Source organism: Quercus robur, chromosome 12 (assembly GCF_932294415.1).
Source record: "Quercus robur chromosome 12, dhQueRobu3.1, whole genome shotgun sequence".
NCBI lineage: Eukaryota > Viridiplantae > Streptophyta > Magnoliopsida > Fagales > Fagaceae > Quercus > Quercus robur.
The window spans coordinates 37,433,202-37,457,245 of record NC_065545.1 but is presented as its reverse complement, the minus strand read 5'-3'; the positions used below and the strand labels follow the sequence as shown (position 1 = coordinate 37,457,245).

At 35.6% G+C, this 24,044-nt stretch overlaps 2 protein-coding genes across 7 annotated transcripts in view; both read right to left on the bottom strand.

Annotated features, from left to right (window-relative positions):
• Positions 1-16,477, bottom strand: part of LOC126708035 (leucine--tRNA ligase, cytoplasmic) — a 21,147-nt gene extending 4,670 nt beyond the window's left edge. Inside the window, exons 1-2 of one of the 3 annotated variants that reach the window (XM_050407850.1) lie at positions 16,280-16,477; positions 5,784-5,928 (exon numbers count right to left, since the gene is read on the bottom strand). In XM_050407850.1, coding sequence (XP_050263807.1) covers positions 5,784-5,928; positions 16,280-16,406 — 272 coding nt within the window. In that variant the 5' untranslated portion in view covers positions 16,407-16,477. Of the gene's footprint in view, positions 1-486; positions 656-5,783; positions 6,356-16,279 lie in introns of those variants that run through there. The other 2 variants (XM_050407848.1, XM_050407849.1) reach the window with 2 other exon arrangements.
• LOC126708036 (probable methyltransferase PMT14) lies at positions 14,935-24,044 on the bottom strand. 4 transcript variants are annotated; one of them, XM_050407855.1, is made up of 8 exons: positions 23,876-24,044; positions 22,512-23,183; positions 21,561-21,771; positions 20,369-20,651; positions 18,980-19,366; positions 18,457-18,534; positions 17,633-17,875; positions 14,935-15,231 (listed from the first exon to the last, which is right to left on the bottom strand). In XM_050407855.1, exons 2-7 carry the CDS (start codon positions 23,151-23,153, stop codon positions 17,638-17,640), a joined length of 1,839 nt encoding a protein of 612 aa, XP_050263812.1. In that variant the 5' UTR covers positions 23,154-23,183; positions 23,876-24,044; the 3' UTR covers positions 14,935-15,231; positions 17,633-17,637. The 4 variants fall into 4 exon arrangements, with proteins under 4 accessions (XP_050263812.1, XP_050263809.1, XP_050263810.1 ...); XM_050407852.1 differs by lacking the exon at positions 14,935-15,231 and having other exon boundaries at positions 17,398-17,875; XM_050407853.1 differs by lacking the exon at positions 14,935-15,231 and having other exon boundaries at positions 17,398-17,875; positions 22,512-23,180.

Genomic DNA, 24,044 nt, shown 5'->3' with positions numbered 1-24,044 from the left:
TACCGAAATGCCATAAGAAAATGAACCATTGCAGAAAGTACTCAAAAGTCAAAACCCACACCCACACACACATCTGTTTGGTGCAAGCTCAAAATTATGGACCATTTCCATTTCTTATACCACCACATAGAATAGCTTGAGAGACCAATTTATTCTTATAGATCCACTATCAACTTATTATTAACAACCCAATTCAACTCTCATAATCCCAGTCCCAGTAATTCATTTCCATAGCTTTAAGAGTGACACTGACACAACATGCAAAATCAAACAGCCAACAGAATTCACCTATGATTGAACCCCATCTCACCACTCATCAAAAAGTAAATAAGAATTCACTAAATATAGCAATTACCCACGAAAAAAGACACATAATCAAGCCCAAAAACATTCATTCTAGTATCAATCGAAATCAAAATAAGGTATTTCAGAGGCTTTAAAAAAAAACAAAAAACAACATAAAAGGAAGAAATGTTTATGTTGTACCTGTGATTCAGAAGAAGTGAATTGATGGGAAGGGCATTACGCGAACACTTGTGAAGATTTTGACGAAGGACAACAAAAGCCAGCGAGAGAGAATCGGGTTTTCTTCAAGGATACCCCTTTTTTTTTTCTTGTCAAACCAGCGTGTGCGTGACGGAGACGAAGAATAAGAACAACTACTAGGGTTTAGAGGAGGTTGGTTTTGATTGGACCACGTGGCGAACTGTGGAGGTTTTGGATGGCGTGGACTTGGACATATTCGACAATTTATTTATTTTTATTTTATTTTTTTGTGTGCGGATCTTTTTGATATTTAATAACAATTTAGATATCTAGAAAAAATTGGTAACTCATCAATCTTCAGAAATTCAAATTCCAAATGAGGTTTCACAATTAAATAATTTCAAATAAGACTTTTTAATGAAATTTTTCTTGAAAATCAAATACTAGGTAAAAAAAAAAAAACCAATTTTTTGTATTATAATTTAAAGGGGTATTTATTTATTTTTGGATAGGATTTAAAGGGGTATTATTTTGTAATAATGCTAATATGTTATAAATTTTTGTTTTAATAACAAAAATATTGTTGTTTTTATTTTGTAACGTAATTAACTTAAAAATTAAAATTTTGTAGGTTTAATGTCATTTGAAACTCCTCCTAACTGTCTACTCTACTTTAAGATTGTGTTCCTCATTAATGGACGAACTAGTATATTATTACGTTAAATGGAGAATAAAGTTAAGGAACACAACATTTTTACAATAAAACTTAGGTGATAAACTATTAATGATATATGAAAAATGTAAGTTAGTGGTGGGCCCAAATAAGATATAGTAATAAATATTCACTTAAGACCTAAGTTTTGTTGTAAAATTGTTGTAATATAGCATTATTCTAAAGTGGAAGCAGAATTAAAATCCAAATCCAATTCAAATTGGCTTCAAATTGTAGTCAAATTTTGTGTCATGAGTCCACCACTGCTAACCATCTATTGGAACCTTTACTCTTTGATTGCAAGAACCTATTCACGGCAATTGTAGAACTCATATTGAACACGTGAATAGAGAAGCTAACTAGTGTGCTGATGCATTGGTTAAATTGGGTGCTAATTTAGACTCCTCTTTTGTACTTTTTGACAAAACACCGCATGTGGTGGAGAATTTATTGACTATTGATAAGGCAGCTAACATTGTAATATACTAATTTTTATTTTTGTTTAATCTAATATATTAGCTCTTTTAACAAAAAATTAAAAAAATAAAACAGGGGAGCCCTTTTTTTTTTTAAACAAATGGAATTCGAGGTAAAGCTTATGTCTATAAAATGTTAGAGATCATTTTGAACCTAGCATCTAGAAAGAACAAAGCACTGGAATTTCTCATATTGGTGTACTCATTGTATTGTTTTAAGAGATTTGAGCTTTTATAGAGATTTGAACTTCTGGTAAATACTCATGTATTACTTAGGGATCATTTTGTATGTAATCTTCGCCTGGATCTTTTACATTTTAAGTATTTGAACTTTTTTTTTCTTGAAGAAGCATATCAGTTTGTGAATAAATAAGAAAACTTGCCATGTTTTGTTTGCAAAAATTTGTGGTCCGAATTGTAACAGTCAATGTGTATTGCTGCATTTGCATGATTCAAAAGTTATGTAGACATTGTTTAATGCATTAATTTGTGATGTTTATTTTGGTGGATTTAGCATGTTTGAAAAGAAAAAAAATGTAGGCAATTTTTAACTTTCATGTTTGAAAAAGGAAAATTGAGGGGGTTACTCAAACATTCAACCTTGGGCAGGCCCATCGAAATGAAATCCCTACAACTTTTAAAAGAAATCTAAGCAAGAACCAACCAATGTACTCTTTACAAGTGAATACGCCCATTGAAAGTACTCGAAAGTTAAATTGAACGTGGTTTAGATAGGTGCTATGTTTTGGACTTAAAATATGTAGAATTGCGTTAGCTAGGAATACGTTACAAAGTATATGGGTTAGGCCCACCTTATGGTCAGGGTGGTCCTACATTACAAAGTATATGGGTTAGGCCCATCTTATGGCTAGGGTGGTCCCAGGACCACCCTGACCTGAAAAAAAAAAATATATATATATATATATATATACATAATAATTTAAAATTTTATATTTATTTACCTTTAAAAAAAATTTTGGGAACAGCTTGAATTTTTTTTATGCCAATAAAATTAAATTTTGGTCCATAATTTGAGCAACTTAACAATATATTAGGGTTTTTCGAATAAAAAGAACCACATGCTTTTATATTCTTTTAAGTCTATACTATGACTTTACTTTTAGTTTTTATTTTACTTGACACACTGTCATTGTACGATTAATTTTCCTCAAAAACATTATAATATATATTATACAACTAATGGGTCAAAGTCATGTAAATTTAGTTTTTTTCATTGTACAACTACTTTTCTTTTTTCTTTTTTTGATAATTTTGATTAAAAAAAATAGTAGTTTTAGTTAATTAAGTGAATAAACATAAAAAGTTACTTAATTTTTATATAACATCAATTAATTCAATATATTTATATATATAAATAAACTTTTTATTGTTATGATTATAATTAAACATGTGATGTCCATTCTAACGAAATTTGATTAAATTTACATGAAAAGTGTCACTAAATATTATGTTTTTACATTTTTCTATCATATTATTAGAAATAAACTTATTATATTTTTATTTATATAATTTAAAATTTTATTAATTATATTATTTATGACATCACTGGTTCGACCATCGGTCGGATCTCGATCCAACCAAAAAACCTGTAACCAGTCCCTTTTTCGGTTCTTTCACCGTACTAGTTTATAAAACCGTAAAAAATAAAAAATAAAAAACCCAAAAAAAAAAATTTGAATGAAAATCTGGAAAAACAAAAATTTATAATAAAACCACTAACAAGGTCCAAACCAAATGTCAATAGAAAAGCCCACTACAAGATCAATCACATCTTAGACTAAGACTATCACTACTTTAACACCAACACGATTACGTTTTTAAATCAACAAATATATATATATATATATTTTTAAATCCTCACTACCTCAATGCCTCGCAAATTCACAAGTCATTAAAAAATTTAAACTAAAATTAAATCAAACCTAAAGGCTAAAAGAAAATAAGAAACTCACTTACTCTCCTCAGCCATCACCGTCCATCCTTATTCAGCAACACTTACAACAACCACAACTAAACCCCACAAACTTTATGTTGTAAAATTTTATGTATTTGCGTGTTTTTTTTATTACTGTTGTCAATAAAATTTTCTTTTTAGTAGATTGTGTAATTTATACTTGTTGAGAAACACCCTGAAAAAATGTCTAGAATGAGGTCAAATCAGAGAGGTGGTCATTTTAGTCAAGATGGAGGATTTGCACTTGATCCATGCTTTTATTATGTTACTTTTTTTTTTTTAATAATTATTATAGTTGGAAAATTTATCTCGCTACTCTACCCAATTTCAAGGAAATAATAAGCCTGCCTGGTGGAAACTTTATCAAACTAAGTGTCCCTTTGGTTCAATTTATTTTTCAGCATTTTAAAAACAGGATTGTTTACGAAAGTTATAATTAGAACAAGAAAGGACATTCAACCAAAAAATAAAAAGATAACTCGATATTTGTTAGATATCATTTTTTAAAGTTTTTCTATCTATTAAAGTTAAACACAATCAAAGTCCAAATTAAGTTCACATTAGCTTCTAATTGTAATATAAAATTGTGCCAAGTGTCCATTTTAATTTTGGTGTCAAGTGAATTATTCATAATGCCAAAGTGATCACTTCACTCACCTAAGTAAGACCACTTCATCATTAATACTGATAAATGTCTGTGTGTAATCATAGGTTACCCTCTAGTTGATCTAATGTGCAGCCTCCAATGCATGTTTAGAGCTAAAATGAGATGACCGCTCATCATAAGGACAAAAAAACAAAACAAAAAATCATATGATGATTATCAATGTCGTGCTTAACATCATTAATAGTATTCTTGAAATGCTATTTGCGCATCTTTTTTATACCATTGCCTCTAAAATCAATACAAGAATACTAGCTAGGGTAAAAACAATAAGGGTCCGTTTGGATTGAGCTTATTTTTACTGAAATTGAAAACTGAAACTGAAAACACTGTAGCAAAATAATTTTTAAATGTGTGAATAGTATTGTGGGACCCATTTTTAATAAAAAAAGTTGCTGAAAAGTGGAATGTGTGGGTCTGTGAACAGTGCATCTGTGCACTGTTCACAGCTGACTTGGTCATATTATGCTGCTGCAAAAAAAAAAAAAAAAATCAGAAAACGCAGACGCTGGATTCATTCGAATCCAAATAGGCACTAAATTTCTATATCGCCAATAACACAAAGTTATAACTTACACATGCCATCTATGAGGATCAGAACTCTTTTGAGTCCCTCTACTCAGGAGTAACTTAAATCATGACTTGGTGCCAGTCTTTGCTTTCATTCACCAACAAGCAAAGACTTGATTTATTCATCTCTGGATGTCCTGTTTCCGCTGCTACCAACCCAATATTGTTTTACTGCAACCAATATCTTTTCAGGCACAAGTGGACCATCCTCGTGATCCATCAATTTGGTATTCCATCTCATGCCTCCAGCAATTTTCTTAACCTTGTTCATCACATTGACTTCATCCACCAAACAGAATTAATGTCGGAGAATCTCAATCCACCAAACATTGTGTTGTGTTAATTTCAAAGAGAGAGAGAGAGAAAGTAGACTAGCACAACTTTTGAGGAGAACACTGTAATTGTGGAAATTTCCAACTAATTCTTTGCTCCCACCAAACACTCTGAGAGAGAGGGAGAGGATAAACAAGTTTGGCATGGTGTAGGAAATTTCCAACTCTTCTTTTTTTTTTTTTACATTTGAGGAGTAAATTGTAAATCACGCGCATGTAGAAAATTTCCCAAAAACCTTCATTACTTACTTTGGCACTGTGTTTCAAGGTTCGGAAATTTGTAACATAAAAGAGGACAAACAACTTCTTATCATATTGTTTTGTGACCAGATTTTTTTTTTTTTTTTTTTGCTGAATATTGTGACTCCTTCTTTTTACATTGCTTTTCACTAGTTTTTGAAGTTTATTTTACATTACTTTTTGACTAGCTATAAAGGTTTTTATTTTACATTACTTTTGGTTTACATTAATTTAATAAAGAATTAATGTAAACCAAAAGCTATAAGGTCTCCAATCACAGCCCAAGCCAAAAGCTATAAGGTCTTCCTTTGCCAATGGAGCAAAATAGGTCAACCAATTATATGGATTTTGGAACTTGGATATCTCATTATCAGAGAGGCCAAAACTACGCATGATCTCCCACTGGAATTTCTGACCACCAGATTTTGACGCAGCCTTGGACTTCTTGCCCTTGAACTTATCTGGTGGTGCACCTGCATTTGCTTCCTCAGCTTCTTGTACAGTGTCTATTTCCTCCTCCGATACATGGGGAAAATTTGGTGGATCCCCAAATTGTTGAATTTCCCGCGCAAGCTTATCAGCTGAGGCCTTAATGGGCATGCCAGTGCAATGGAAAGCAAACGGACATAGCACATTGGCACCTCTCAGCTTACGATAAGCAGCAGCAAATTCCAGCTTTGAAATTGAGAAAGCGTGTCCAAGATGCAAATACCCATTCACGTAAGGATAAGGGAAGTTGCCAAAGAACTTCTCACCTGATTCAGGGGGCTTTTCACATGATTCAGCCCGGAAAACATCTTCTTCGTCCCACCACTTTCGAACATCATGCTCAATTTGTAGGAGACGATCCCTCCTAGCGAAGCTTTTCCCACCCTCACCTGCCATGTCACAATGCTGATGGAAACTGCAAAGACCAAAATGCAAGAAGAAAATGAACCATTGCAGAAAGTACTCAAAACCCACACACACACACATCTGTTTGGTGCAAGCTCAAAATTATGGACCATTTCCATATCACCACATAGAATAGCTTGAGAGACCAATTTATAGGTCCACTATCAACTCATTATTAACAACCCAATTCAACTCTCATATTCCCAGTCCCAGTAATTCATTTCCATAGCTTTAAGAGTGACACTGACACAACATGCAAAATCAAACAGTCAACAAAATTCACATACGATTGGACCCCGTCTCACCACTCTCAAATACTAGGCAAAAAAAAAAAAAAATCCAATTTTTGTATTATAATTTAAAGGGGTATTTATTTATTTTTGGATAGGTTTTAAAGGGGTATTATTTTGTAATAATGCTAATATGTTATTGTTTTTATTTTGTAACGTAATTCACTTAAAAATTAAAATTTTGTAGCTTTAATGTCATTTGAAACTCCTCCTAACCGTCTACTCTACTTTAAGATTGTGTTCCAGACGAGCTAGTATATTATTACGTTAAATGGAGAATAAAGTTAAGAAACACAACATTTTTACAATAAAATTTAGATAAACTATTAACGATATGTGAAAAATGTAATATTAGTGGTGGATCCAAATAAGAACTAGTAACAGATATTCACCTAATACCTAAGTTTTGTCGTAAAATTGTTGTAATATAGCATTATTCTAAAGTGAAAGCAGAATTAAAACCCAGATCTAATTCAAATTGGCTTCAAATTGTAGTCAAATTTTGTGTCATGAGTCCACCATTGCTAACCATCTATTGGAACCTTTACTCTTTGATTGCAAGAATCTATTGATGGTAACTGAAGAACTCATATTGAACACGTGAATAGAGAAGCTAACTAGTGTGCTGATGCACCGGTTAAATTGGGTGCTAACTTAGACTCCTCTTTTGTACTTTTTGACAACACACTGTGTGTGGTGGAGAATTTATTGGCTATTGATAAGGCAGCTAACATTGTAACATACTTATTTTTATTTTTGTTTAATCTAATATATTAGCTCTTTTAACAAAAAAATAAAAAAATAAAACTGAGGAGCCCTTTTTAAAAAAAAATGAATGTAAAGGATTTTTTTTTAAACAAATGGAATTCGAGGTAAAGCTTATGTCTATACAAAGTTAGAGATCATTTTGAACCTAGCATCTAGAAAGAACAAAGCACTGGAATTTCTCATATTGGTGTACTCATTGTATTGCGTTTTAAGAGATTTGAGCTTTTATAGAGATTTGAACTTCTGGTAAATACTCATGTATTAATTAAGGATCGTTTTGTATGTAATCTTCGCCTGGATCTTTTACATTTTAAGTATTTGAACTTTTTTTTTTCTTGAAGAAGCATATCAGTTTGTGAATAAATAAGAAAACTTGCCATGTTTTGTTTGCACAAATTTGTGGTCCGAATTGTAATAGATTTTGATTGTAAAACCTAACAGTTTGTAACATGATTTGGATCTGACAATTTAATATATACTATACATGGGTGACATGCTATGAAAAATGTTCCTAATTTTTCCTTCTACTACTCAGACCTAGTGGCTAGTGTGGTCACTTCTGTCAATCTGTGTTTCAAGACTTCTTCGCTTTTTATAGTGTTTTGGCTCCTTTTAGTTCAGACTACTAAGAGTTTGGATATTTGGCTTTCTTTCATGCTTTCTCAGGAACTAAACAGTGCAGTCAATGTGTATAGTTGCATTTGCATGATTCAAAAGTTATGTAGACATTGTTTAATATGCATTAATTTGTGATGTTTATTTTGGTGGATTTAGCATGTTTGAAAAAAAAAATGTAGGCAATTTTTTACTTTCATGTTTGAAAAAGGAAAGTTGAGGGGGTTACTCAAACATTCAACCTTGGGCAGGCCCATTGAAATGAAATCCCTACAACTTTTAAAAGAAATCTAAGCAAGAACCAACCAATGTACTCTTTACTAGTGAATACGCCCATTGAAAATACTCAAAAGTTAAATTGAACGTAGTTTAGATAGGACATGGACTTAAAATATGTAGAATTGCGTTAGCTAGGAATACATTACAAAGTATATGGATGGGTGACCTGAAAAAAAAAATGTATACATAATAATTTAAATTTTTATATTTATCTACCTTTAAAAAAAATTTTGAGAACACCTTGAATTTTTTTTATGCCAATAAAATTAAATTTTGGTCCATAATTTGAGTAACTTAACAATATATTAGGGTCTTTCAAGCAAAAAGAATCACATGCTTAAATATTCTTTAAAGCCTATACTATGACTTTACTTTTAGTTTTTGTTTTACTTGACACACTGTCATTGTATGACTACTTTTCCTCAAAAACATTATAATTTATATTATACAACTAATTGGTTAAAGTCATGTAAATTTAGCTTTTTTCATTGTACAACTACTTTTCTTTTTTCTTTTTCCAATAATTTTGATTAGAAAAAAAAGTAGTTTTAGTTAATTAAGTGTGTAGGGACTCGATTTTTAACGACCCATAGACGACGTTGGGCTCGCATGTAAAAGGCCCCAACAATATGATTTGTAGAGAGTGGGCCTGAAAGGCATGACCTTGAGCACAGGTGAGCGGTTTAGTCGTAGTTCCTGCGGGAATTTATGTATGGACGGGCTTGGCTTGACTAGCTAAACCCTTCATTAGCAAGGGTTGTAAGACTTAGGCTTCACCCGCCTCCCTCTTTAGCTTTGTTTTCTTCTCCTTTTATACTAGTGTTTCATTCCCCTTTTTGTGTCCACGTGTTAGTTTTACTTTTTAGGGTGCAGGTCTGTCCAGTCAACCCATACCTAGAGTGGTTGGGGGTTGCTGGAAAAGCACAAGGGCATGAGTTTGAGTATGGGCTTGTCAGATGCAGGATTCTGTATTACTGTGTTGGCGGCTTTTTTCCTTACCCTGCCCCTGTACCGAGTTTGCTTCTTTTATCCAGGTGTTTTGGGAGGTGCTGAGCATAAGATCGTCCTCGGCCATGTCCTCGTGCCCTTCTTGGGCTTTCATTAGGCGTCCTCGGAGACAACTCTCCTCGGCTTAGGCCTTGGGCCCAAACGAGGAGTGGGCTTGGGCCACAAATTATCAGGCCCCACAATAGCCCCTCAAAATCCTGCTGCTCGACTTTAGTTGGGGGGGAGGGTTTTGATTATTTTGGGTTCTCATCATGACTCGCTCAAATTCTGTACTTCATCGATGTCTGTGCCTTTCCATTTGCATAGAAGATGCACCAAATTATAAGAGGCCCCTTTTAACTTTTAGTCACGCGGCGTTCTTTGATGTTACAATGCTCGAGACGCGCCTTCACGAGGATCTTTTAATTTTATGGTTGCAGATGGCGTTGGAGACTGAGCCAAGTCCTCCTCATACGTAGCGTTCCTTGGAACTCTGCGTAAATCAAATATCTCCTCATTTCCCTTTAAATAAGCAGGATAGGAGGTTACTCCTCTTACATACAAACCCTTCGGTTTTCTTCACAACCGTAATCCTTCAGCCATAATTAGAGTCTCCATATCTAGTGCTTCCCACCCTTAGTGCAATATGCCTAAGGCGCGTGTAGGTGTGAAGGAACTACACTCGCCACAGAGGCACCGGGTCCCTCCGAAACTCAAGGTGAGGTGGTCTGAACAGGGTAGACACAGACTCAAGATGATCTTCCATCTTGGTAAGGTGGGGATGGTATCTCTACCTCTTTTAGCCAAAATCCGAAGCAGGTACTGGTTGCGTCAGATTCTTGACGCGTTAGAAGTAAGGTTTTCCGCCATTAGCGCCGTCTGCTCTATCGCGGGCGCGGTTATACGGAGGCTCCTCAACTTCCAGCTCCCGGCACCTTTTCTTCAACGGTGCTAGCCTGAAGTCAGGTTCCCTGCACCTTTTCTTCAACGGTGCAGGCCCCAAGTTGGGCTCTTTGGCTGCCTGAGTTATAGGCATGTAAAAGTGTTGAGGAATGGTTTCCTTGAACAACATCTTGGAACAGCAACCAACCTCTCCTCTGCACTTCTTCCTCAGCTTTCTCTTTATTCTCTTGTATCTTTCTTTTCGCTTATGTAGTTAGCTTTAGTATAAGCTATTCCAGCTTTTCATTGTACGCTGTACTATTTTTTTGTCTTAATAAAAGATGAATTTATTTCTTTGTAAATACTTTTCCTTTCGGCAGCAATTACTTTGTGAACGGGTGCGCTATGTATGTATCTTCCTTTAGTGATGCTTAAAGCAGGAAACCTTGAAACAGAACCTTACCAATTGAGATAACGGCTCAATGCCCCGTAATGCATGCGCGGCGACCGTCCGAGAATGATAAATACTAAATATTCCCTCCGAGGGGGTTGCCGAGCAGTGAGGGGCTTTGGCCGTGTTTTGATAACACCTGACCCTATAACAATTGCACCCATTCCCTTGGTATCGAGGATTCGAAGGTAGGCTGCGGATTTCAGTCGGTCTAGGAATTAACCCAACTATAAATGGGTAACTCTCATCTGGGGTAGACTCTTAGGGCCATATAACGTCCCGGCTGTGTCCAAACCCTGCACTTTTCCTCTTAAGTAGTTGGTTTCCCCAGAGGCTTGAGTCCGAGGACCATACAAGGCTTTGGTTCTGTCCAAAACTTGTGGTTTTCTTCTAAGTAGTTGGTTTCCCCAGAGGCTTGAGTCCGAGGACCATACAAGGCCTTGGTTCTGTCCAAAACTTGTGGTTTTTCGTCTAAGTAATTGGTTTCCCCAGAGGCTTGAGTCCGAGGACCATACAAAGCCTTGGTTCTGTCCAAAACTTGTGGTTTCTCGTCTAAGTAGTTGGTTTCCCCAGAGGCTTGAGTCCGAGGACCATACAAGGCCTTGGTTTTGTCCAAAACTTGTGGTTTTTCTTCTAAGTAGTTGGTTTCCCCAGAGGCTTGAGTCCGAGGACCATACAAGGCCTTGGTTCTGTCCAAAACTTGTGGTTTTTCTTCTAAGTAGTTGGTTTCCCCAGAGGCTTGAGTTTGAGGACCATACAAGGCCTTGGTTCTCTCCAAAACTTGTGGTTTTTCATCTAAATAGTTGGTTTCCCCAGAGGCTTGAGTCCGAGGACCATACAAGACCTTGGTTCTGTCCAAAACTTGTGGTTTTTCTTCTAAGTAGTTGGCTTCCCCAGAGGCTTGAGTCTGAGGACCATACAAGGCCTTGGTTCTGTCCAAAACTTGTGGTTTTTCTTCTAAGTAGTTGGTTTCTCCAGAGGCTTGAGTCCGAGGACCATACAAGGCTTTGGTTCTGTCCAAAACTTGTGGTTTCTCGTCTAAGTAGTTGGTTTCCCCAGAGGCTTGAGTCCGAGGACCATATAAGGCCTTGGTTCTGTCCAAAACTTGTGGTTTTTCGTCTAAGTAGTTGGTTTCCCCAGAGGCTTGAGTCCGAGGACCATACAAGGTCTTGGTTCTGTCCAAAACTTGTGGTTTTTCTTCTAAGTAGTGGTTTCCCCAGAGGCTTGAGTCCGAGGACCATACAAGGCCTTGGTTCTGTCCAAAACTTGAGGTTTTTCTTCTAAGTAGTTGGTTTCCCCAGAGGCTTTGAGTCCGAGGACCATACAAGGCCTTGGTTCTGTCCAAAACTTGTGGTTTTTCTTCTAAGTAGTTGGTTTCCCCAGAGGCTTGAGTCCGAGGACCTTACAAGGCCTTGGTTCTGTCCAAAACTTGTGGTTTTTCATCTAAGTAGTTGGTTTCCCCAGAGGCTTGAGTCCGAGGACCATACAAGGCCTTGGTTTTGTCCAAAACTTGTGGTTTTTCTTCTAAGTAGTTGGTTTCCCCAGAGGCTTGAGTCCGAGGACCATACAAGGCCTTGGTTCTGTCCAAAACTTGTGGTTTTTCGTCTAAGTAGTTGGTTTCCCCAGAGGCTTGAGTCCGAGGACCATACAAGGCCTTGGTTCTGTCCAAAACTTGTGGTTTTTCGTCTAAGTAGTTGGTTTCCCCAGAGGCTTGAGTCCGAGGACCATACAAGGCCTTGGTTCTGTCCAAAACTTGTGGTTTTTCTTCTAAGTAGTTGGTTTCCCCAGAGGCTTGAGTCCGAGGACCATACAAGGCCTTGGTTCTGTCCAAAACTTGTGGTTTTTCTTCTAAGTAGTTGGTTTCCTTAGAGGCTTGAGTCCGAGGACCATACAAGGCCTTGGTTCTGTCCAAAACTTGTGGTTTTTCTTCTAAGTAGTTGGTTTCCCCAGAGGCTTGAGTCCGAGGACCATACAAGGCCTTGGTTCTGTCCAAAACTTGTGGTTTTTCTTCTAAGGGACCTTAGCTTTAGGGGAGTTAGCTCCTCAGTCGATCCCCTATAACCATCTGCACGGCTGACGCTATAAAGCATAGCCCCTAGTCAAGGATCGTAGCCCCTAACGTAACTTTACGCTAGAACACCATAACCAGCTGGTAGAAATGACAAGGGAATTGTCTCGAATTATCGCCTATGCCAAGACACAAGCCGTTCTCACAGACGACGCCAATTGTAGGGACTCGATTTTTAACGACCCATAGACGACGTTGGGCTTGCATGTAAAAGGCCCCAACAATATGATTTGTAGAGAGTGGGCCTGAAAGGCATGACCTTGGGCACAGGTGAGCGGTTTAGTCGTAGTTCCTGCGGGAATTTATGTATGGACGGGCTTGGCTTGACTAGCTAAACCCTTCATTAGCAGGGGTTGTAAGACTTAGGCTTCACCCGCCTCCCTCTTTAGCTTTGTTTTCTTCTCCTTTTATACTAGTGTTTCATTCTCCTTTTTGTGTCCACGTGTTAGTTTTACTTTTTGGGGTGCAGGTCTGTCCAGTCAACCCATACCTAGAGTGGTTGGGGGTTGCTGGAAAAGCACAAGGGCATGAGTTTGAGTATGGGCTTGTCAGATGCAGGATTCTGTATTACTGTGTTGGCGGCTTTTTTCCTTGCCCTACCCCTGTACCGAGTTTGCTTCTTTTATCCAGGTGTTTTGGGAGGTGCTGAGCATAAGATCGTCCTCGGCCATGTCCTCGTGCCCTTCTTGGGCTTTCATTAGGCGTCCTCGGAGACAGCTCTCCTCAGCTTAGGCCTTGGGCCCAACCGAGGAGTGGGCTTGGGCTACAAATTATCAGGCCCCACAAAGTGAATAAACTTAAAAAGTTACTTAATTTTTATGTAACATCAATTAATTCATTATATATAATAATAAAATTTTTATTTTTATGATTACAATTAAACATGTGATTGTCTATTCTAAGGAAATTTGATTAAATTTACACGAAAAGTGTCACTAAATATTATGTTTTTTCATTTTGCTATCATATTATTAGAAATAAACTTATTATATTTTTATTTATATAATTTAAAATTTTATTAATTATATTATTTATGATGTCACTAATTTGACTATCGGTCAGATCTCGGTCCAACTAAAAAACCAGTAACTAGTCCCTTTTCTGGTTCTTTCACCGTACTGGTTTATAAAACCATTTAAAAAAAAAATTGAACAAAAATCTGGAAAAAAAAAATTATAATATAACCACTAACAAGGTCCAAACCAAATGCCAATAGAAAAGCTCACTACAAGATCAATCTTATCTCAGACTAAGACTATCACTACTCTAACACCAACATGATTACGTTTTTAATTCAACAAATATTAAAAAAAATCCTCACTGCCTTAGTGCCTCGCAGATTCACAAGTCATTAAACAATTTAAACTAAAACTAAATCAAACCTGAAGGCTAAAAGGAAATAAAAAACTCACTTACTCTCTCCAGCCATCGTCGTCCATCCCTATTCAACAACACCAACAACAACCACAACTGAACTCCACATGTTTTATGTTGTAAAATTTTATGTATTTGCGTGTTTTTTTATTGTTGTTGTTATTGTTGTTATCAATATATAAAATTTTCTTTTTATTAGATTGTGTAAATTATACTTGTTGAGAAACATCCTAGAAAAAATTTTCTGGAACCGCCACTAGGGTCAACTCAAAGAGGTGATCATGTTAGTCAAGATGGAGGATTTGCACTTGATCCATGCTTTTATTATGTTACTTTTTTTTTAATAATTATTATAGTTGGAAAATTTATCTCGCTACTCTACCCAATTTCAAGGAAATAATAAGCCTGCCTGGTGGAAACTTTATCAAACTAAGTGTCCCTTTGGTTCAATTTATTTTTTATTTTTCAGCATTTTAAAAACAGGATTGTTTACAAAAGTTATAATTAGAACAAGAAAGGACATTCAACCAAAAATAAAATTATAACTCAATATTTTTTAGATATCATTTTTTAAAGTTTTTCTATCTATCAATTAAAGTTAAACACAAAGTCCAAATTAAGTTCAAATTAGCTTCTAATTGTAATATAAAATTGTGCCAAGTGTCCATTTTAATTTTTTTAATTTTGGTGTCAAGTGAATTATTCATACTGCCAAAGTGATCACTTCACTCACCTATGTAAGACCACTTCATCATTAATACTGATAAATGTCTGTGCATAAACATAGGTTACCCTCTAGTTGATCTAATGTGCAGCCTCCAATGCATGTTTAGAGCTAAAATGAGATGACCGCTCATCATAAGGACAAAAAAACAAAACAAAAAATCATATGATGATTATCAATGTCGTGCTTAACATCATTAATAGTATTCTTGAACTGCTATTTGCGCATCTTTTTTATACCATTGCCTCTAAAACCAATACAAGAATACTAGCTAGGATAAAAACAATAAATTTCTATATCGCCAATAACACAAAGTTATAACTTACACATGCCATCTATGAGGATGAGAACTCTTTGAGTCCCTCTACTCAGGAGTAACTTAAATCATGACTTGGTGGCTTGGTTGGTGCCAGTCTTTGCTTTCATTTACCAACAAGCAAAGACCTGATTTATTCATCTCTGGATGTGCTGTTTCCGCTGCTACCAACCCAATATTGTTTTACTGCAACCAAAATCTTTTCAGGCACAAGGGGACCATCCTCGTGATCCATCAACTCGGTATTCCATCTCATGCCTCCAGCAATTTTCTTAACCTTGTTCATCACATCAACTTCATCCACCAAACACTATTAATGTCAAAGAATCTCAGTCTACAAAACATTGTGTTGTGTTAATTTCAAAGAGAGAGAAAGAAAGTAGACTGGCACAACTTTTGAGGAAAACACTCTAATTGTAGAAATTTCCAACCAATTCTTTGTCCCCACCAAACACTCTGAGAGAGAGGGAGGGGACAAACAAGTTTGGCATGGTGTAGGAAATTTCCAACTCTTCTTTTTTTGACGTTTGAGAAGTAGATTGCAGATCACGCGCATGTAGAAAATTTCCCAGAAACCTTCATTACTTTGGCACTGTATTTCAGGGCTCGGAAATTTACAACATAAAAGAGGACAAACAACTTCTTATCATATTGCTTTGTGACTAGTTTTTTTTTTTTTTTTTCTTTTTTCTTTTTTGTTGAATATTGTGACCCATTCTTCTTTTTACATTTCTTTTCACTAGCTTTTTAAATGTATTTTACATTACCTTTTGACCAGTTATAAAGGTTTTTATTTCACATTACTTTTGGTTTACATTAATTTAATTCTTCTATTTACATTTCTTTTCACTAGCTTTTTAAATGTATTTTACCTTTCGACCAGCTATAAAGGTTTTTATTTTACATTACTTTTGGTTTACATTAATTTAATAAAGAATTAATGTAAACCAAAAGCTATAAGATCTCCAATCACAACCCAAGCCAAAAGCTATAAGGTCTTCCATTGCCAATGGAGGAAAATAGGTCAACCAATTATATGGATTTTGGAATTTGGATATCTCATTATCAGAGAGGCCAAAACTACGCATGAATGCATGATCTCCCACTGGAATTTCTGACCACCAGATTTTGACGCAGCCTTGGACTTCTTGCCCTTGAACTTATCTGGTGGTGCACCTGCATTTGCTTCCTCAGCTTCTTGTACAGTGTCTATTTCCTCCTCCGATTCATGGGGAAAATTTGGTGGATCCCCAAATTGTTGAATTTCCCGCGCAAGCTTATCAGCTGAGGCCTTAATGGGCATGCCGGTGCAATGGAAAGCAAACGGACATAGCACATTGGCACCTCTCAGCCTATGATAAGAAGCAGCAAATTCCAGCTTTGAAAGTGAGAAAGCGTGTCCAAGATGCAAATAAGAAACTCACTTACTCTCGAGAGCCATCGTCGTCCATCCCTGTTCAGCAATACTAACAACAACTACAACTGAACTTCAAAAGTTTTATATTGTAAAATTTTATGTATTTGCGTGTTTTTTTTTTTTTGTTGTTGTTATTGTTGTCGTCAATATATAAAATTTTCTTTTTATTAGATTGTATAATTTATACTTATTGAGGAATACCCTGGAAAAAAATTCCTGGAGCTACCACTAGGGTCAAATTAGAGAGGTGATCATGTTAGTCAAGATGGAGGATTTGCACTTGATCCATGCTTTTATTATGTTACTTTTTCTTTTTTTTTTAATAATTATTATAATTGGAAAATTTATCTCGCTACTCTACCCAATTTCAAGGAAATAATAAGCCTGCCTGGTGGAAACTTTATCAAACTAAGTGTCCCTTTGGTTCAATTTATTTTTCAGCATTTTAAAAACAGGATTGTTTACGAAAGTTATAATTAGAACAAGGAAGGACATTCGACCAAAAATAAAATGATAACTCAATATTTTTTAGATATCATTTTTTAAAGTTTTTCTATCTATCAATTAAAGTTAAACACAATCAAAGTCCAAATTAAGTTCAAATTAGCTTCTAATTGTAATATAATATTGTGCCAAGTGTCCATTTATTTTTTTTTTTTTATTTATTTTTTTTTAAATTTTGGTGTCAAGTGAATTATTCATAATGCCAAAGTGATCACTTTACTCACCTATGTAAGACTACTTCATCATTAATACTGAATCACTGATAAATGTCTGTGCATAAGCATGGGTTACACTTTAGTTGATCTAATGTGCAGCTTCCAACGCAAATTTAGAGCAAAAAAGAGATGAACGCTCATCGTAAGGACAAAAAAAAAAAAAAAAAATTATATGATGATTATTAATGTCGTGCTTAACATAATTAATAGTATTCTTGAAATGCTATTTGCGCATCTTTTTTCTACCATTGCCTCTATATCACCAATAACACAAATTTATGACTTACACATGCCATCTATGAGGATCGGAACTCTTTGAGTCCCTCTACTCAGAAGTAACTTAAATCATGACTTGGTGCCAGTCTTTGCTTTCATTCACTAACAAGCAAAGACCTGATTTATTCATCACTGGATGTGCTGTTTCCACTGCTACCAACCCAATATTGCTTTACTGCAACCAATATCTTCTCAGGCACAAGGGGACCATCCTCGTGATCCATCAACTTGGTATTCCATCTCATGCCTCCAGCAATTTTCTTAACCTTGTTCATCACATCAACTTCATCCCTCAAGATGACAGTCCCTTCAGGCCGCAATATGCGATCCATCTCCAGAAGGATGTATTCCAATTGGCACCTATTCAATCATTTACATATATTTTTCATCAGAATTCAAAGGTAGTAAAAATTTCTTACAAATGAGGTTTTCTATCAGAAGAAAACTCATATAATCTGGATTCAGTTATTAAATTCAGATAATATAAATTGCAGCAACCTATTTTTCACTCACTGCAACAGAGAAATAAAGATACGTATATTTTTAAGAAGGAAAAAGAAAAAGAAAGAATAACTAGTTGAGTTAAAAATTATAGGTGGCTAAGGTGCTGACCAAAATTTTCGCAAAGGTGGTGCTATTTTCACCTTGCCCCAAGAAAAATTCAAGTTCGGAAATCCATTATTATCATTGATTCAGAACCTCCAAGAAAAGATAGTGGGCTTTCCTAAGTGGTTTACAGATTCTAGCATCAGACCTTATTGCTGAGTTCCAATAAAGTAGGACACATTAGAATGAAAATGATACACATGAAAATTCCCAAAAATTAAGAAGCTATGAGTACAAAAATTATCATTGATTGGAATGCTTCCATGTCAAATAATTTAAATATGCCAAAACCTGATATGATTTCTGGCATACAGGAAGAAGAAGATGAGGCTTACTTGTTCTGATACAAGCTGAAGACACCACTAGCATGAATAAGATCATATGTCCTTGGGTAAGTAGAGAAGCCTTCACACCTGAACAAAGATATATAGGGAATAAAAATGTCATCGAGATTCCATAGCCTTTGGCATTGTGATAAAGAAATTGAGCTTTTAATGAGCATGAAAACTTGTATTATTTGACATTCTTATGTTTCCCTTGGCATCGGGATAAATCAGGAAATTTTGAAAATATTAATAAACCAACATATTGTACAGATACTAAATGAGTTGCAAAGGAATTTGCTATGCTATCAACAACAAGAAAAGGGTAGCTTATAAATGAATCCCTCTCAGAATGTACCAAAAATATAAGGTAAGCTGCTGTTAGTTGGTCATAAAATAACAGATTTTCATCTTTATCAAAATTGCAATTAAAACTCACATGCTACAAATTCTCTGCAATTTCAGTTTACAAAAATGCAGGAAAAGTGTGAAAGTTTAAGTGGGCAACAAAGAGGACAAAATTGTAGGGGCATACCAGTCATGATATATGCCAATTAGGCCTCTCTCATAAACAACACCTAAAGTGTTCTTGGCAATTGTAGGCACCACATTCATCACCCAAGATTTCTGTGATTCAAGTGCTGCTGCAAATCCTCCAAGGCCTGCGTTCATATCCATCACATTCCGATATCTTGTAGTGCCAATCAATCTATTGATCCTTTTGTAGGTAATTAAACGTTTTTTCCAAAGTTTATTATCCTCTTGGTAAGATTCTGCTGTAATCCCTTCGACGGATCCCTTAGCTATTAGGGGAGGGACTGCAAAAAGCCTAGCTGGAAACTTCTTCAACTTCCCTCCTGCTACTTCATCTCTACCGGTTACCTCAGGGAAAGGAGTTATACATGTGTCCATTTTCTTGTACCTATATACACCACAAAAATAAGAATTAGAATGATAATACCTAGAGTAAACCAGAGTTGGCTTAGGGTTAAAAACTACTTAACTTAATCCTAATACTCATATGTTATTTATATAACAGGCACTAGATACAATATGACCAAACTACCCTCATAACTTATACAATATTCCTCATAACGCTCCCCCTCAAGCTAGGGTATATGTATCATATAGTCCCAACTTGTTACATAACAAATCTAAGTGGACCTTGCACAACAGTTTTGTGAACATATCAGCAACTTGGGCTCTTTTTGAGATATACAAGGTAGCAATCACACTAATCTCAAATGGAACATTGGATTGGAACTTGGAAATGATATGAATTGCTGCTTGGTTGTCTTGATACATGGTCATAGGCAGGTGTACATCAAACCTCAATTTCTCTAGAAGATGCTTAATCCACATAAGCTCACACGAGGTCTGAGCCATGTCTCTATATTCAGCCTCAGCACTGGAATGAAAAACAACACTTTGCTTTTTACTCTTCCAAGTGATTGAGTTACCTCTTTAGGACAGAACACTATCATGTGGTGGACCTCCTATCTGAGGGTGATCCTGCCCAATGCGAATCTGTTAAGGGCTCGACACGCAAATGACCATTGGTTCTATATAAAATTCTACATTCAGGATGAGCCTTAAGGTATCTCACAATCCAGATAACAGCTTCCCAATGTGGATGTCGAGGTCCAGCCATATACTAACTCACAGCACTGATTGCAAATGATATATCTGACCGGTTAATAGTAAGGTAGTTCAACTTTACAATTAAATGACTATCTCCCCAAATAACTCCCCCTGATCCATATACAATTCGAATTGGGATCCATAGGGGTGTCTACAGGTTTTGAACCCGACAACCCAACAAACATGTCATATAAGTAACAATGTTGTACCCATAGCAGAAAATAACATCATAGCAACTGTATACTTGTGTAATCAAGAAAACTTGAAGTGCACAGGGACTCACCAGACATCATCAACATCCTTTGATTTACATACATTGACAGAGTTTCTTTGACAGGATTTGGCATTTACTTTTTTTCTCCAGATAGCAATATCTCCCTTCTCATACTTCTTTTCCCAGCAAAGAAGTTCAGCTAGCTTTTCGATCTGTCTTTGCTCAGCCTGGAGATCCTTCTTAGACCGCTGCCATGTTTTGTAGTAGGTCTTCCAATTGATTGGAGGGCCAGACAAGATCCAGTATCCACCAGGTCTGAGGACTCGATCAACTTCCTTTAGGTACAATCCATCTGTATAGAGAAGTTCATATGAAAAAAAATTAAAAAATCAACTTCTACCAATTACACAAAAATTCTGCTGCCTTTGTACTAAACTGATAGTCCATTTTAATGCAATTATACCTAATAAATGTTAATACATAGCATATTGTGAATGTGTTGGATGACAGAAGATAAATTTTGTATGGTACACAGAGTAATTAAAATATGTACCATATAAGGACAGAGTGATATAAGTATAAATAAATAAAAGCGATATAAACGTTTTTCATTTTCTTTTATAATTAAAAAATTAAATTTTATCTTTCTTCAAGGTTTCTAAGAATCTTTATTTCTTCTTTAGTTTTCTTTAACTTTTAACAAGAAAAAAGAAACTTCTTTCTGCAATGCCTATTTGATATCCACCCCTTTGTCATAAAAATTAAAACTACTATGTAATTTTAGGAAGTTGAAGGGGTGAGGGAACTTTTTTAATTTTAAACTCTGCAAACTTGAAGATTCTAATTTGAAACTTAGCCATAAACCAAGCTTTCACTTGCATTTAGAAACTCCATGTCTACTATTTGATAGTCACTCTTGGGAATAGTTCATGACTTATTCATGTAAAAGAAGAATTTTGTTTACACTTCATGGATTGTTAACATGAAATAAATGTTTTGATAAATTTGTGCTCACACATAGTTTTCATACTTATTTTTGTGACTATCAAAATATCTCAGTCTTGCTATGTATAAATAGTTTTCATACTTATTTTTGTGATGAAAAAGAATCAAAAGTCTAGATATATTTCACAATCTAATTCCGGGGTATTTGATTTTGATGTGGTTTTATTATTAAGTATAAGTTTACATGCTCTCTACATAATACAAAAAGTGCAAAGATCAATATATGATTGTGAACAAAGACATTCCTAGTGCTTACTATTTGAAGTCCATGGTATCAGACATCGAGAGCACTGAGCCATATCAAAGGCTCTTGATGGGTATGGAAGTCGTATTGATCCAAGAACACCTATAACAGCAGGAACACCTCGTTCCAATGCAAACTGTACCTGTGCTTCATGATTGTCCCTGGGTGCAAAGGACATAGCCAACACATTTCTTTTCAGCAAGTATGCGCCCCAGCTTGCAACCTGTGTCATGAGCAGAATCATTAGTCCAGTAACCGTTACTGAATTAAAAAGCCAACTGAGAATGAGTAGATTAGGCAGCTGGTAAAAATAACAAACAAGCTACTGCCAGAATATTGATATATAGGAAAGAGACAGAGCTCCACTTTAAATTGGAATCTGTAGATAGTAACCTAGGCCATAAATTATATTATATCATCTGAACGTTGTCAGCAAGAAATCAAATTCATATTGATAGTTTAAAACAAAGAAAAATGTGAAGTAGTCCAGAATAGAGCCAACAAGATTGGTATTCTAAGAGCATAAAACTAATGCTGATTCCCAATATATCAAGCTCTTCAAAAAAGATACATCAACCAGTTGTTGTGCCTTTCAGGCCTCAGCACAGGCATGGTATTTTAAGAATGATATCAAGAGAAACATTATGTTTTTGTCTGAGCATCTCTATCTTATTGTTTCCATGTAAACAAAGAGAGAGGCCTAATTGGGTAAATTTTTAAAGGCCTTTGAAGTGGAAAGAAAAAAAAATACAGTTTATGGGCTCTCAATGTGAATCCAGATAAGCTAAAGGTAGAAGGGAAATTGGGAGATCTTTTTTTCTTTTCTTTTTTTTGGAGGGAGGGGGGGGGGGGGTGGTTGGTGGTGGTAGGGCAACAAATTGAGTTCTAAAATATGATGAATACTACAATATGCATATATGTGGATCCAAACACAATAAAAAAGATAGATAATTATCAACATACTCCACAACCAGTATCCAGTGCTGTTCTGACAGTGCCATCTGCAATTGGAATGACTGATGCAAGTTCATCAATATATGCATCTGCGCCTTGAGGAAACATTGTTCCTCCACCTGGGAATTTGAACACATCTCCCTTAAACTGCACCCAATTCTGGACCGCCTTCTCAACTGTCAGGCTTTTATAAGGAACATTAGCATAGTGGACAAAGTCCCGGCCTTTAGGCCAAGGGAATGGAGTCATATATCCCTTGGGTGCTGGGACAAGACACTGCAATTTTTCCTTTTCTGGAGGGCAATGTCTTTCCCTGTATATCATATTTTCCCTTGGGAATTTCATTGCTCGGTCTTGTTCTTGGCAAGGAGTATAATCAGTGTATCGGATGTCACATGGCTTGAACACTTTGGCTTTAGGTAAAGAAGGTTCACTAATCTTAACAACTTTGTGATGAGGCTCAAAATCTAGTTTGCTTATAATGTTGCAATCTGTCTGCTTGCCTATTTCCAATGCTATGCCATCCCCTTTTCCAAAACCACTCCTCGGCCATGCTCCCATGATGTAAGAGAAACAGCATAGACCAATAATGAGAAATATAGATAATGGCCTTCGTGGTATGTTGCCTTGTGAGTTTTGCTTAGAGCCCATGATACGATTGAGACAATTCCCTCAAACCTACTATAGTACACAGCAAAATTAGAAAGCAGTAACTTGAAACAAATCATCAATGGTTGAGAAATCAAAGCTAAATAGTAATATTAATCTTGGGGAAAGTTCATTAACAATTGTTCCAACTATGAAACAATCATCTATAAACACATGGTATATGTGTATCAACTAATTTTACACACACACACACACACACACACATATATATATATCCAAGAGGCTTCATGTAATTAAAAATAAATGAATAGCACTGCAAAATTCAATGAATTTAGATCAGTTTATATCACTAGATAGTGACGAATTAGGAAAATTTTAAAAAACGCAACTTCTTCTACTTTTCAATCACATTATGCTCAAACATAATAGGAGAGGCATGGAACTCATATCTTTTTGCATCGGTTATTTGCACACAGCCTTAATCTATATATATAAGTCTAAAGTAAATGTGAATTGAAATTGAAAAACTAATGGAACTTTACAACCAAATCTGATATCTTTGAGTGTAGATAACAAAAAGTATTCATAAACAACAAGCAGCAAAACTAAACTAGAAACTTAAGTAATCGCATGTTTCTGACATACCCAGAAGAAGAAGAATGAGAAAACAAGTGCGGGGAACATATAAGAATAGACGGTAAGCAAAAACCCAGTAAGGAAAAAAAAGAAAAGCAGAAAATGAGAGCACAATGCACATGCTTTACCTGGCCACAGAGAACAAAGAGAGAGATTTAACTTAGAGAGACACGTATAATGTAGGAGCTAAAACTTAATATAGCAGTAGCAGTAGTAGTCCACTTCTTCACGGGAAGAGTCAAAGAAAGGAGTGAACTTGGAGACTCTGGTTTTTTGGTTTGGAACTATCCACCGACA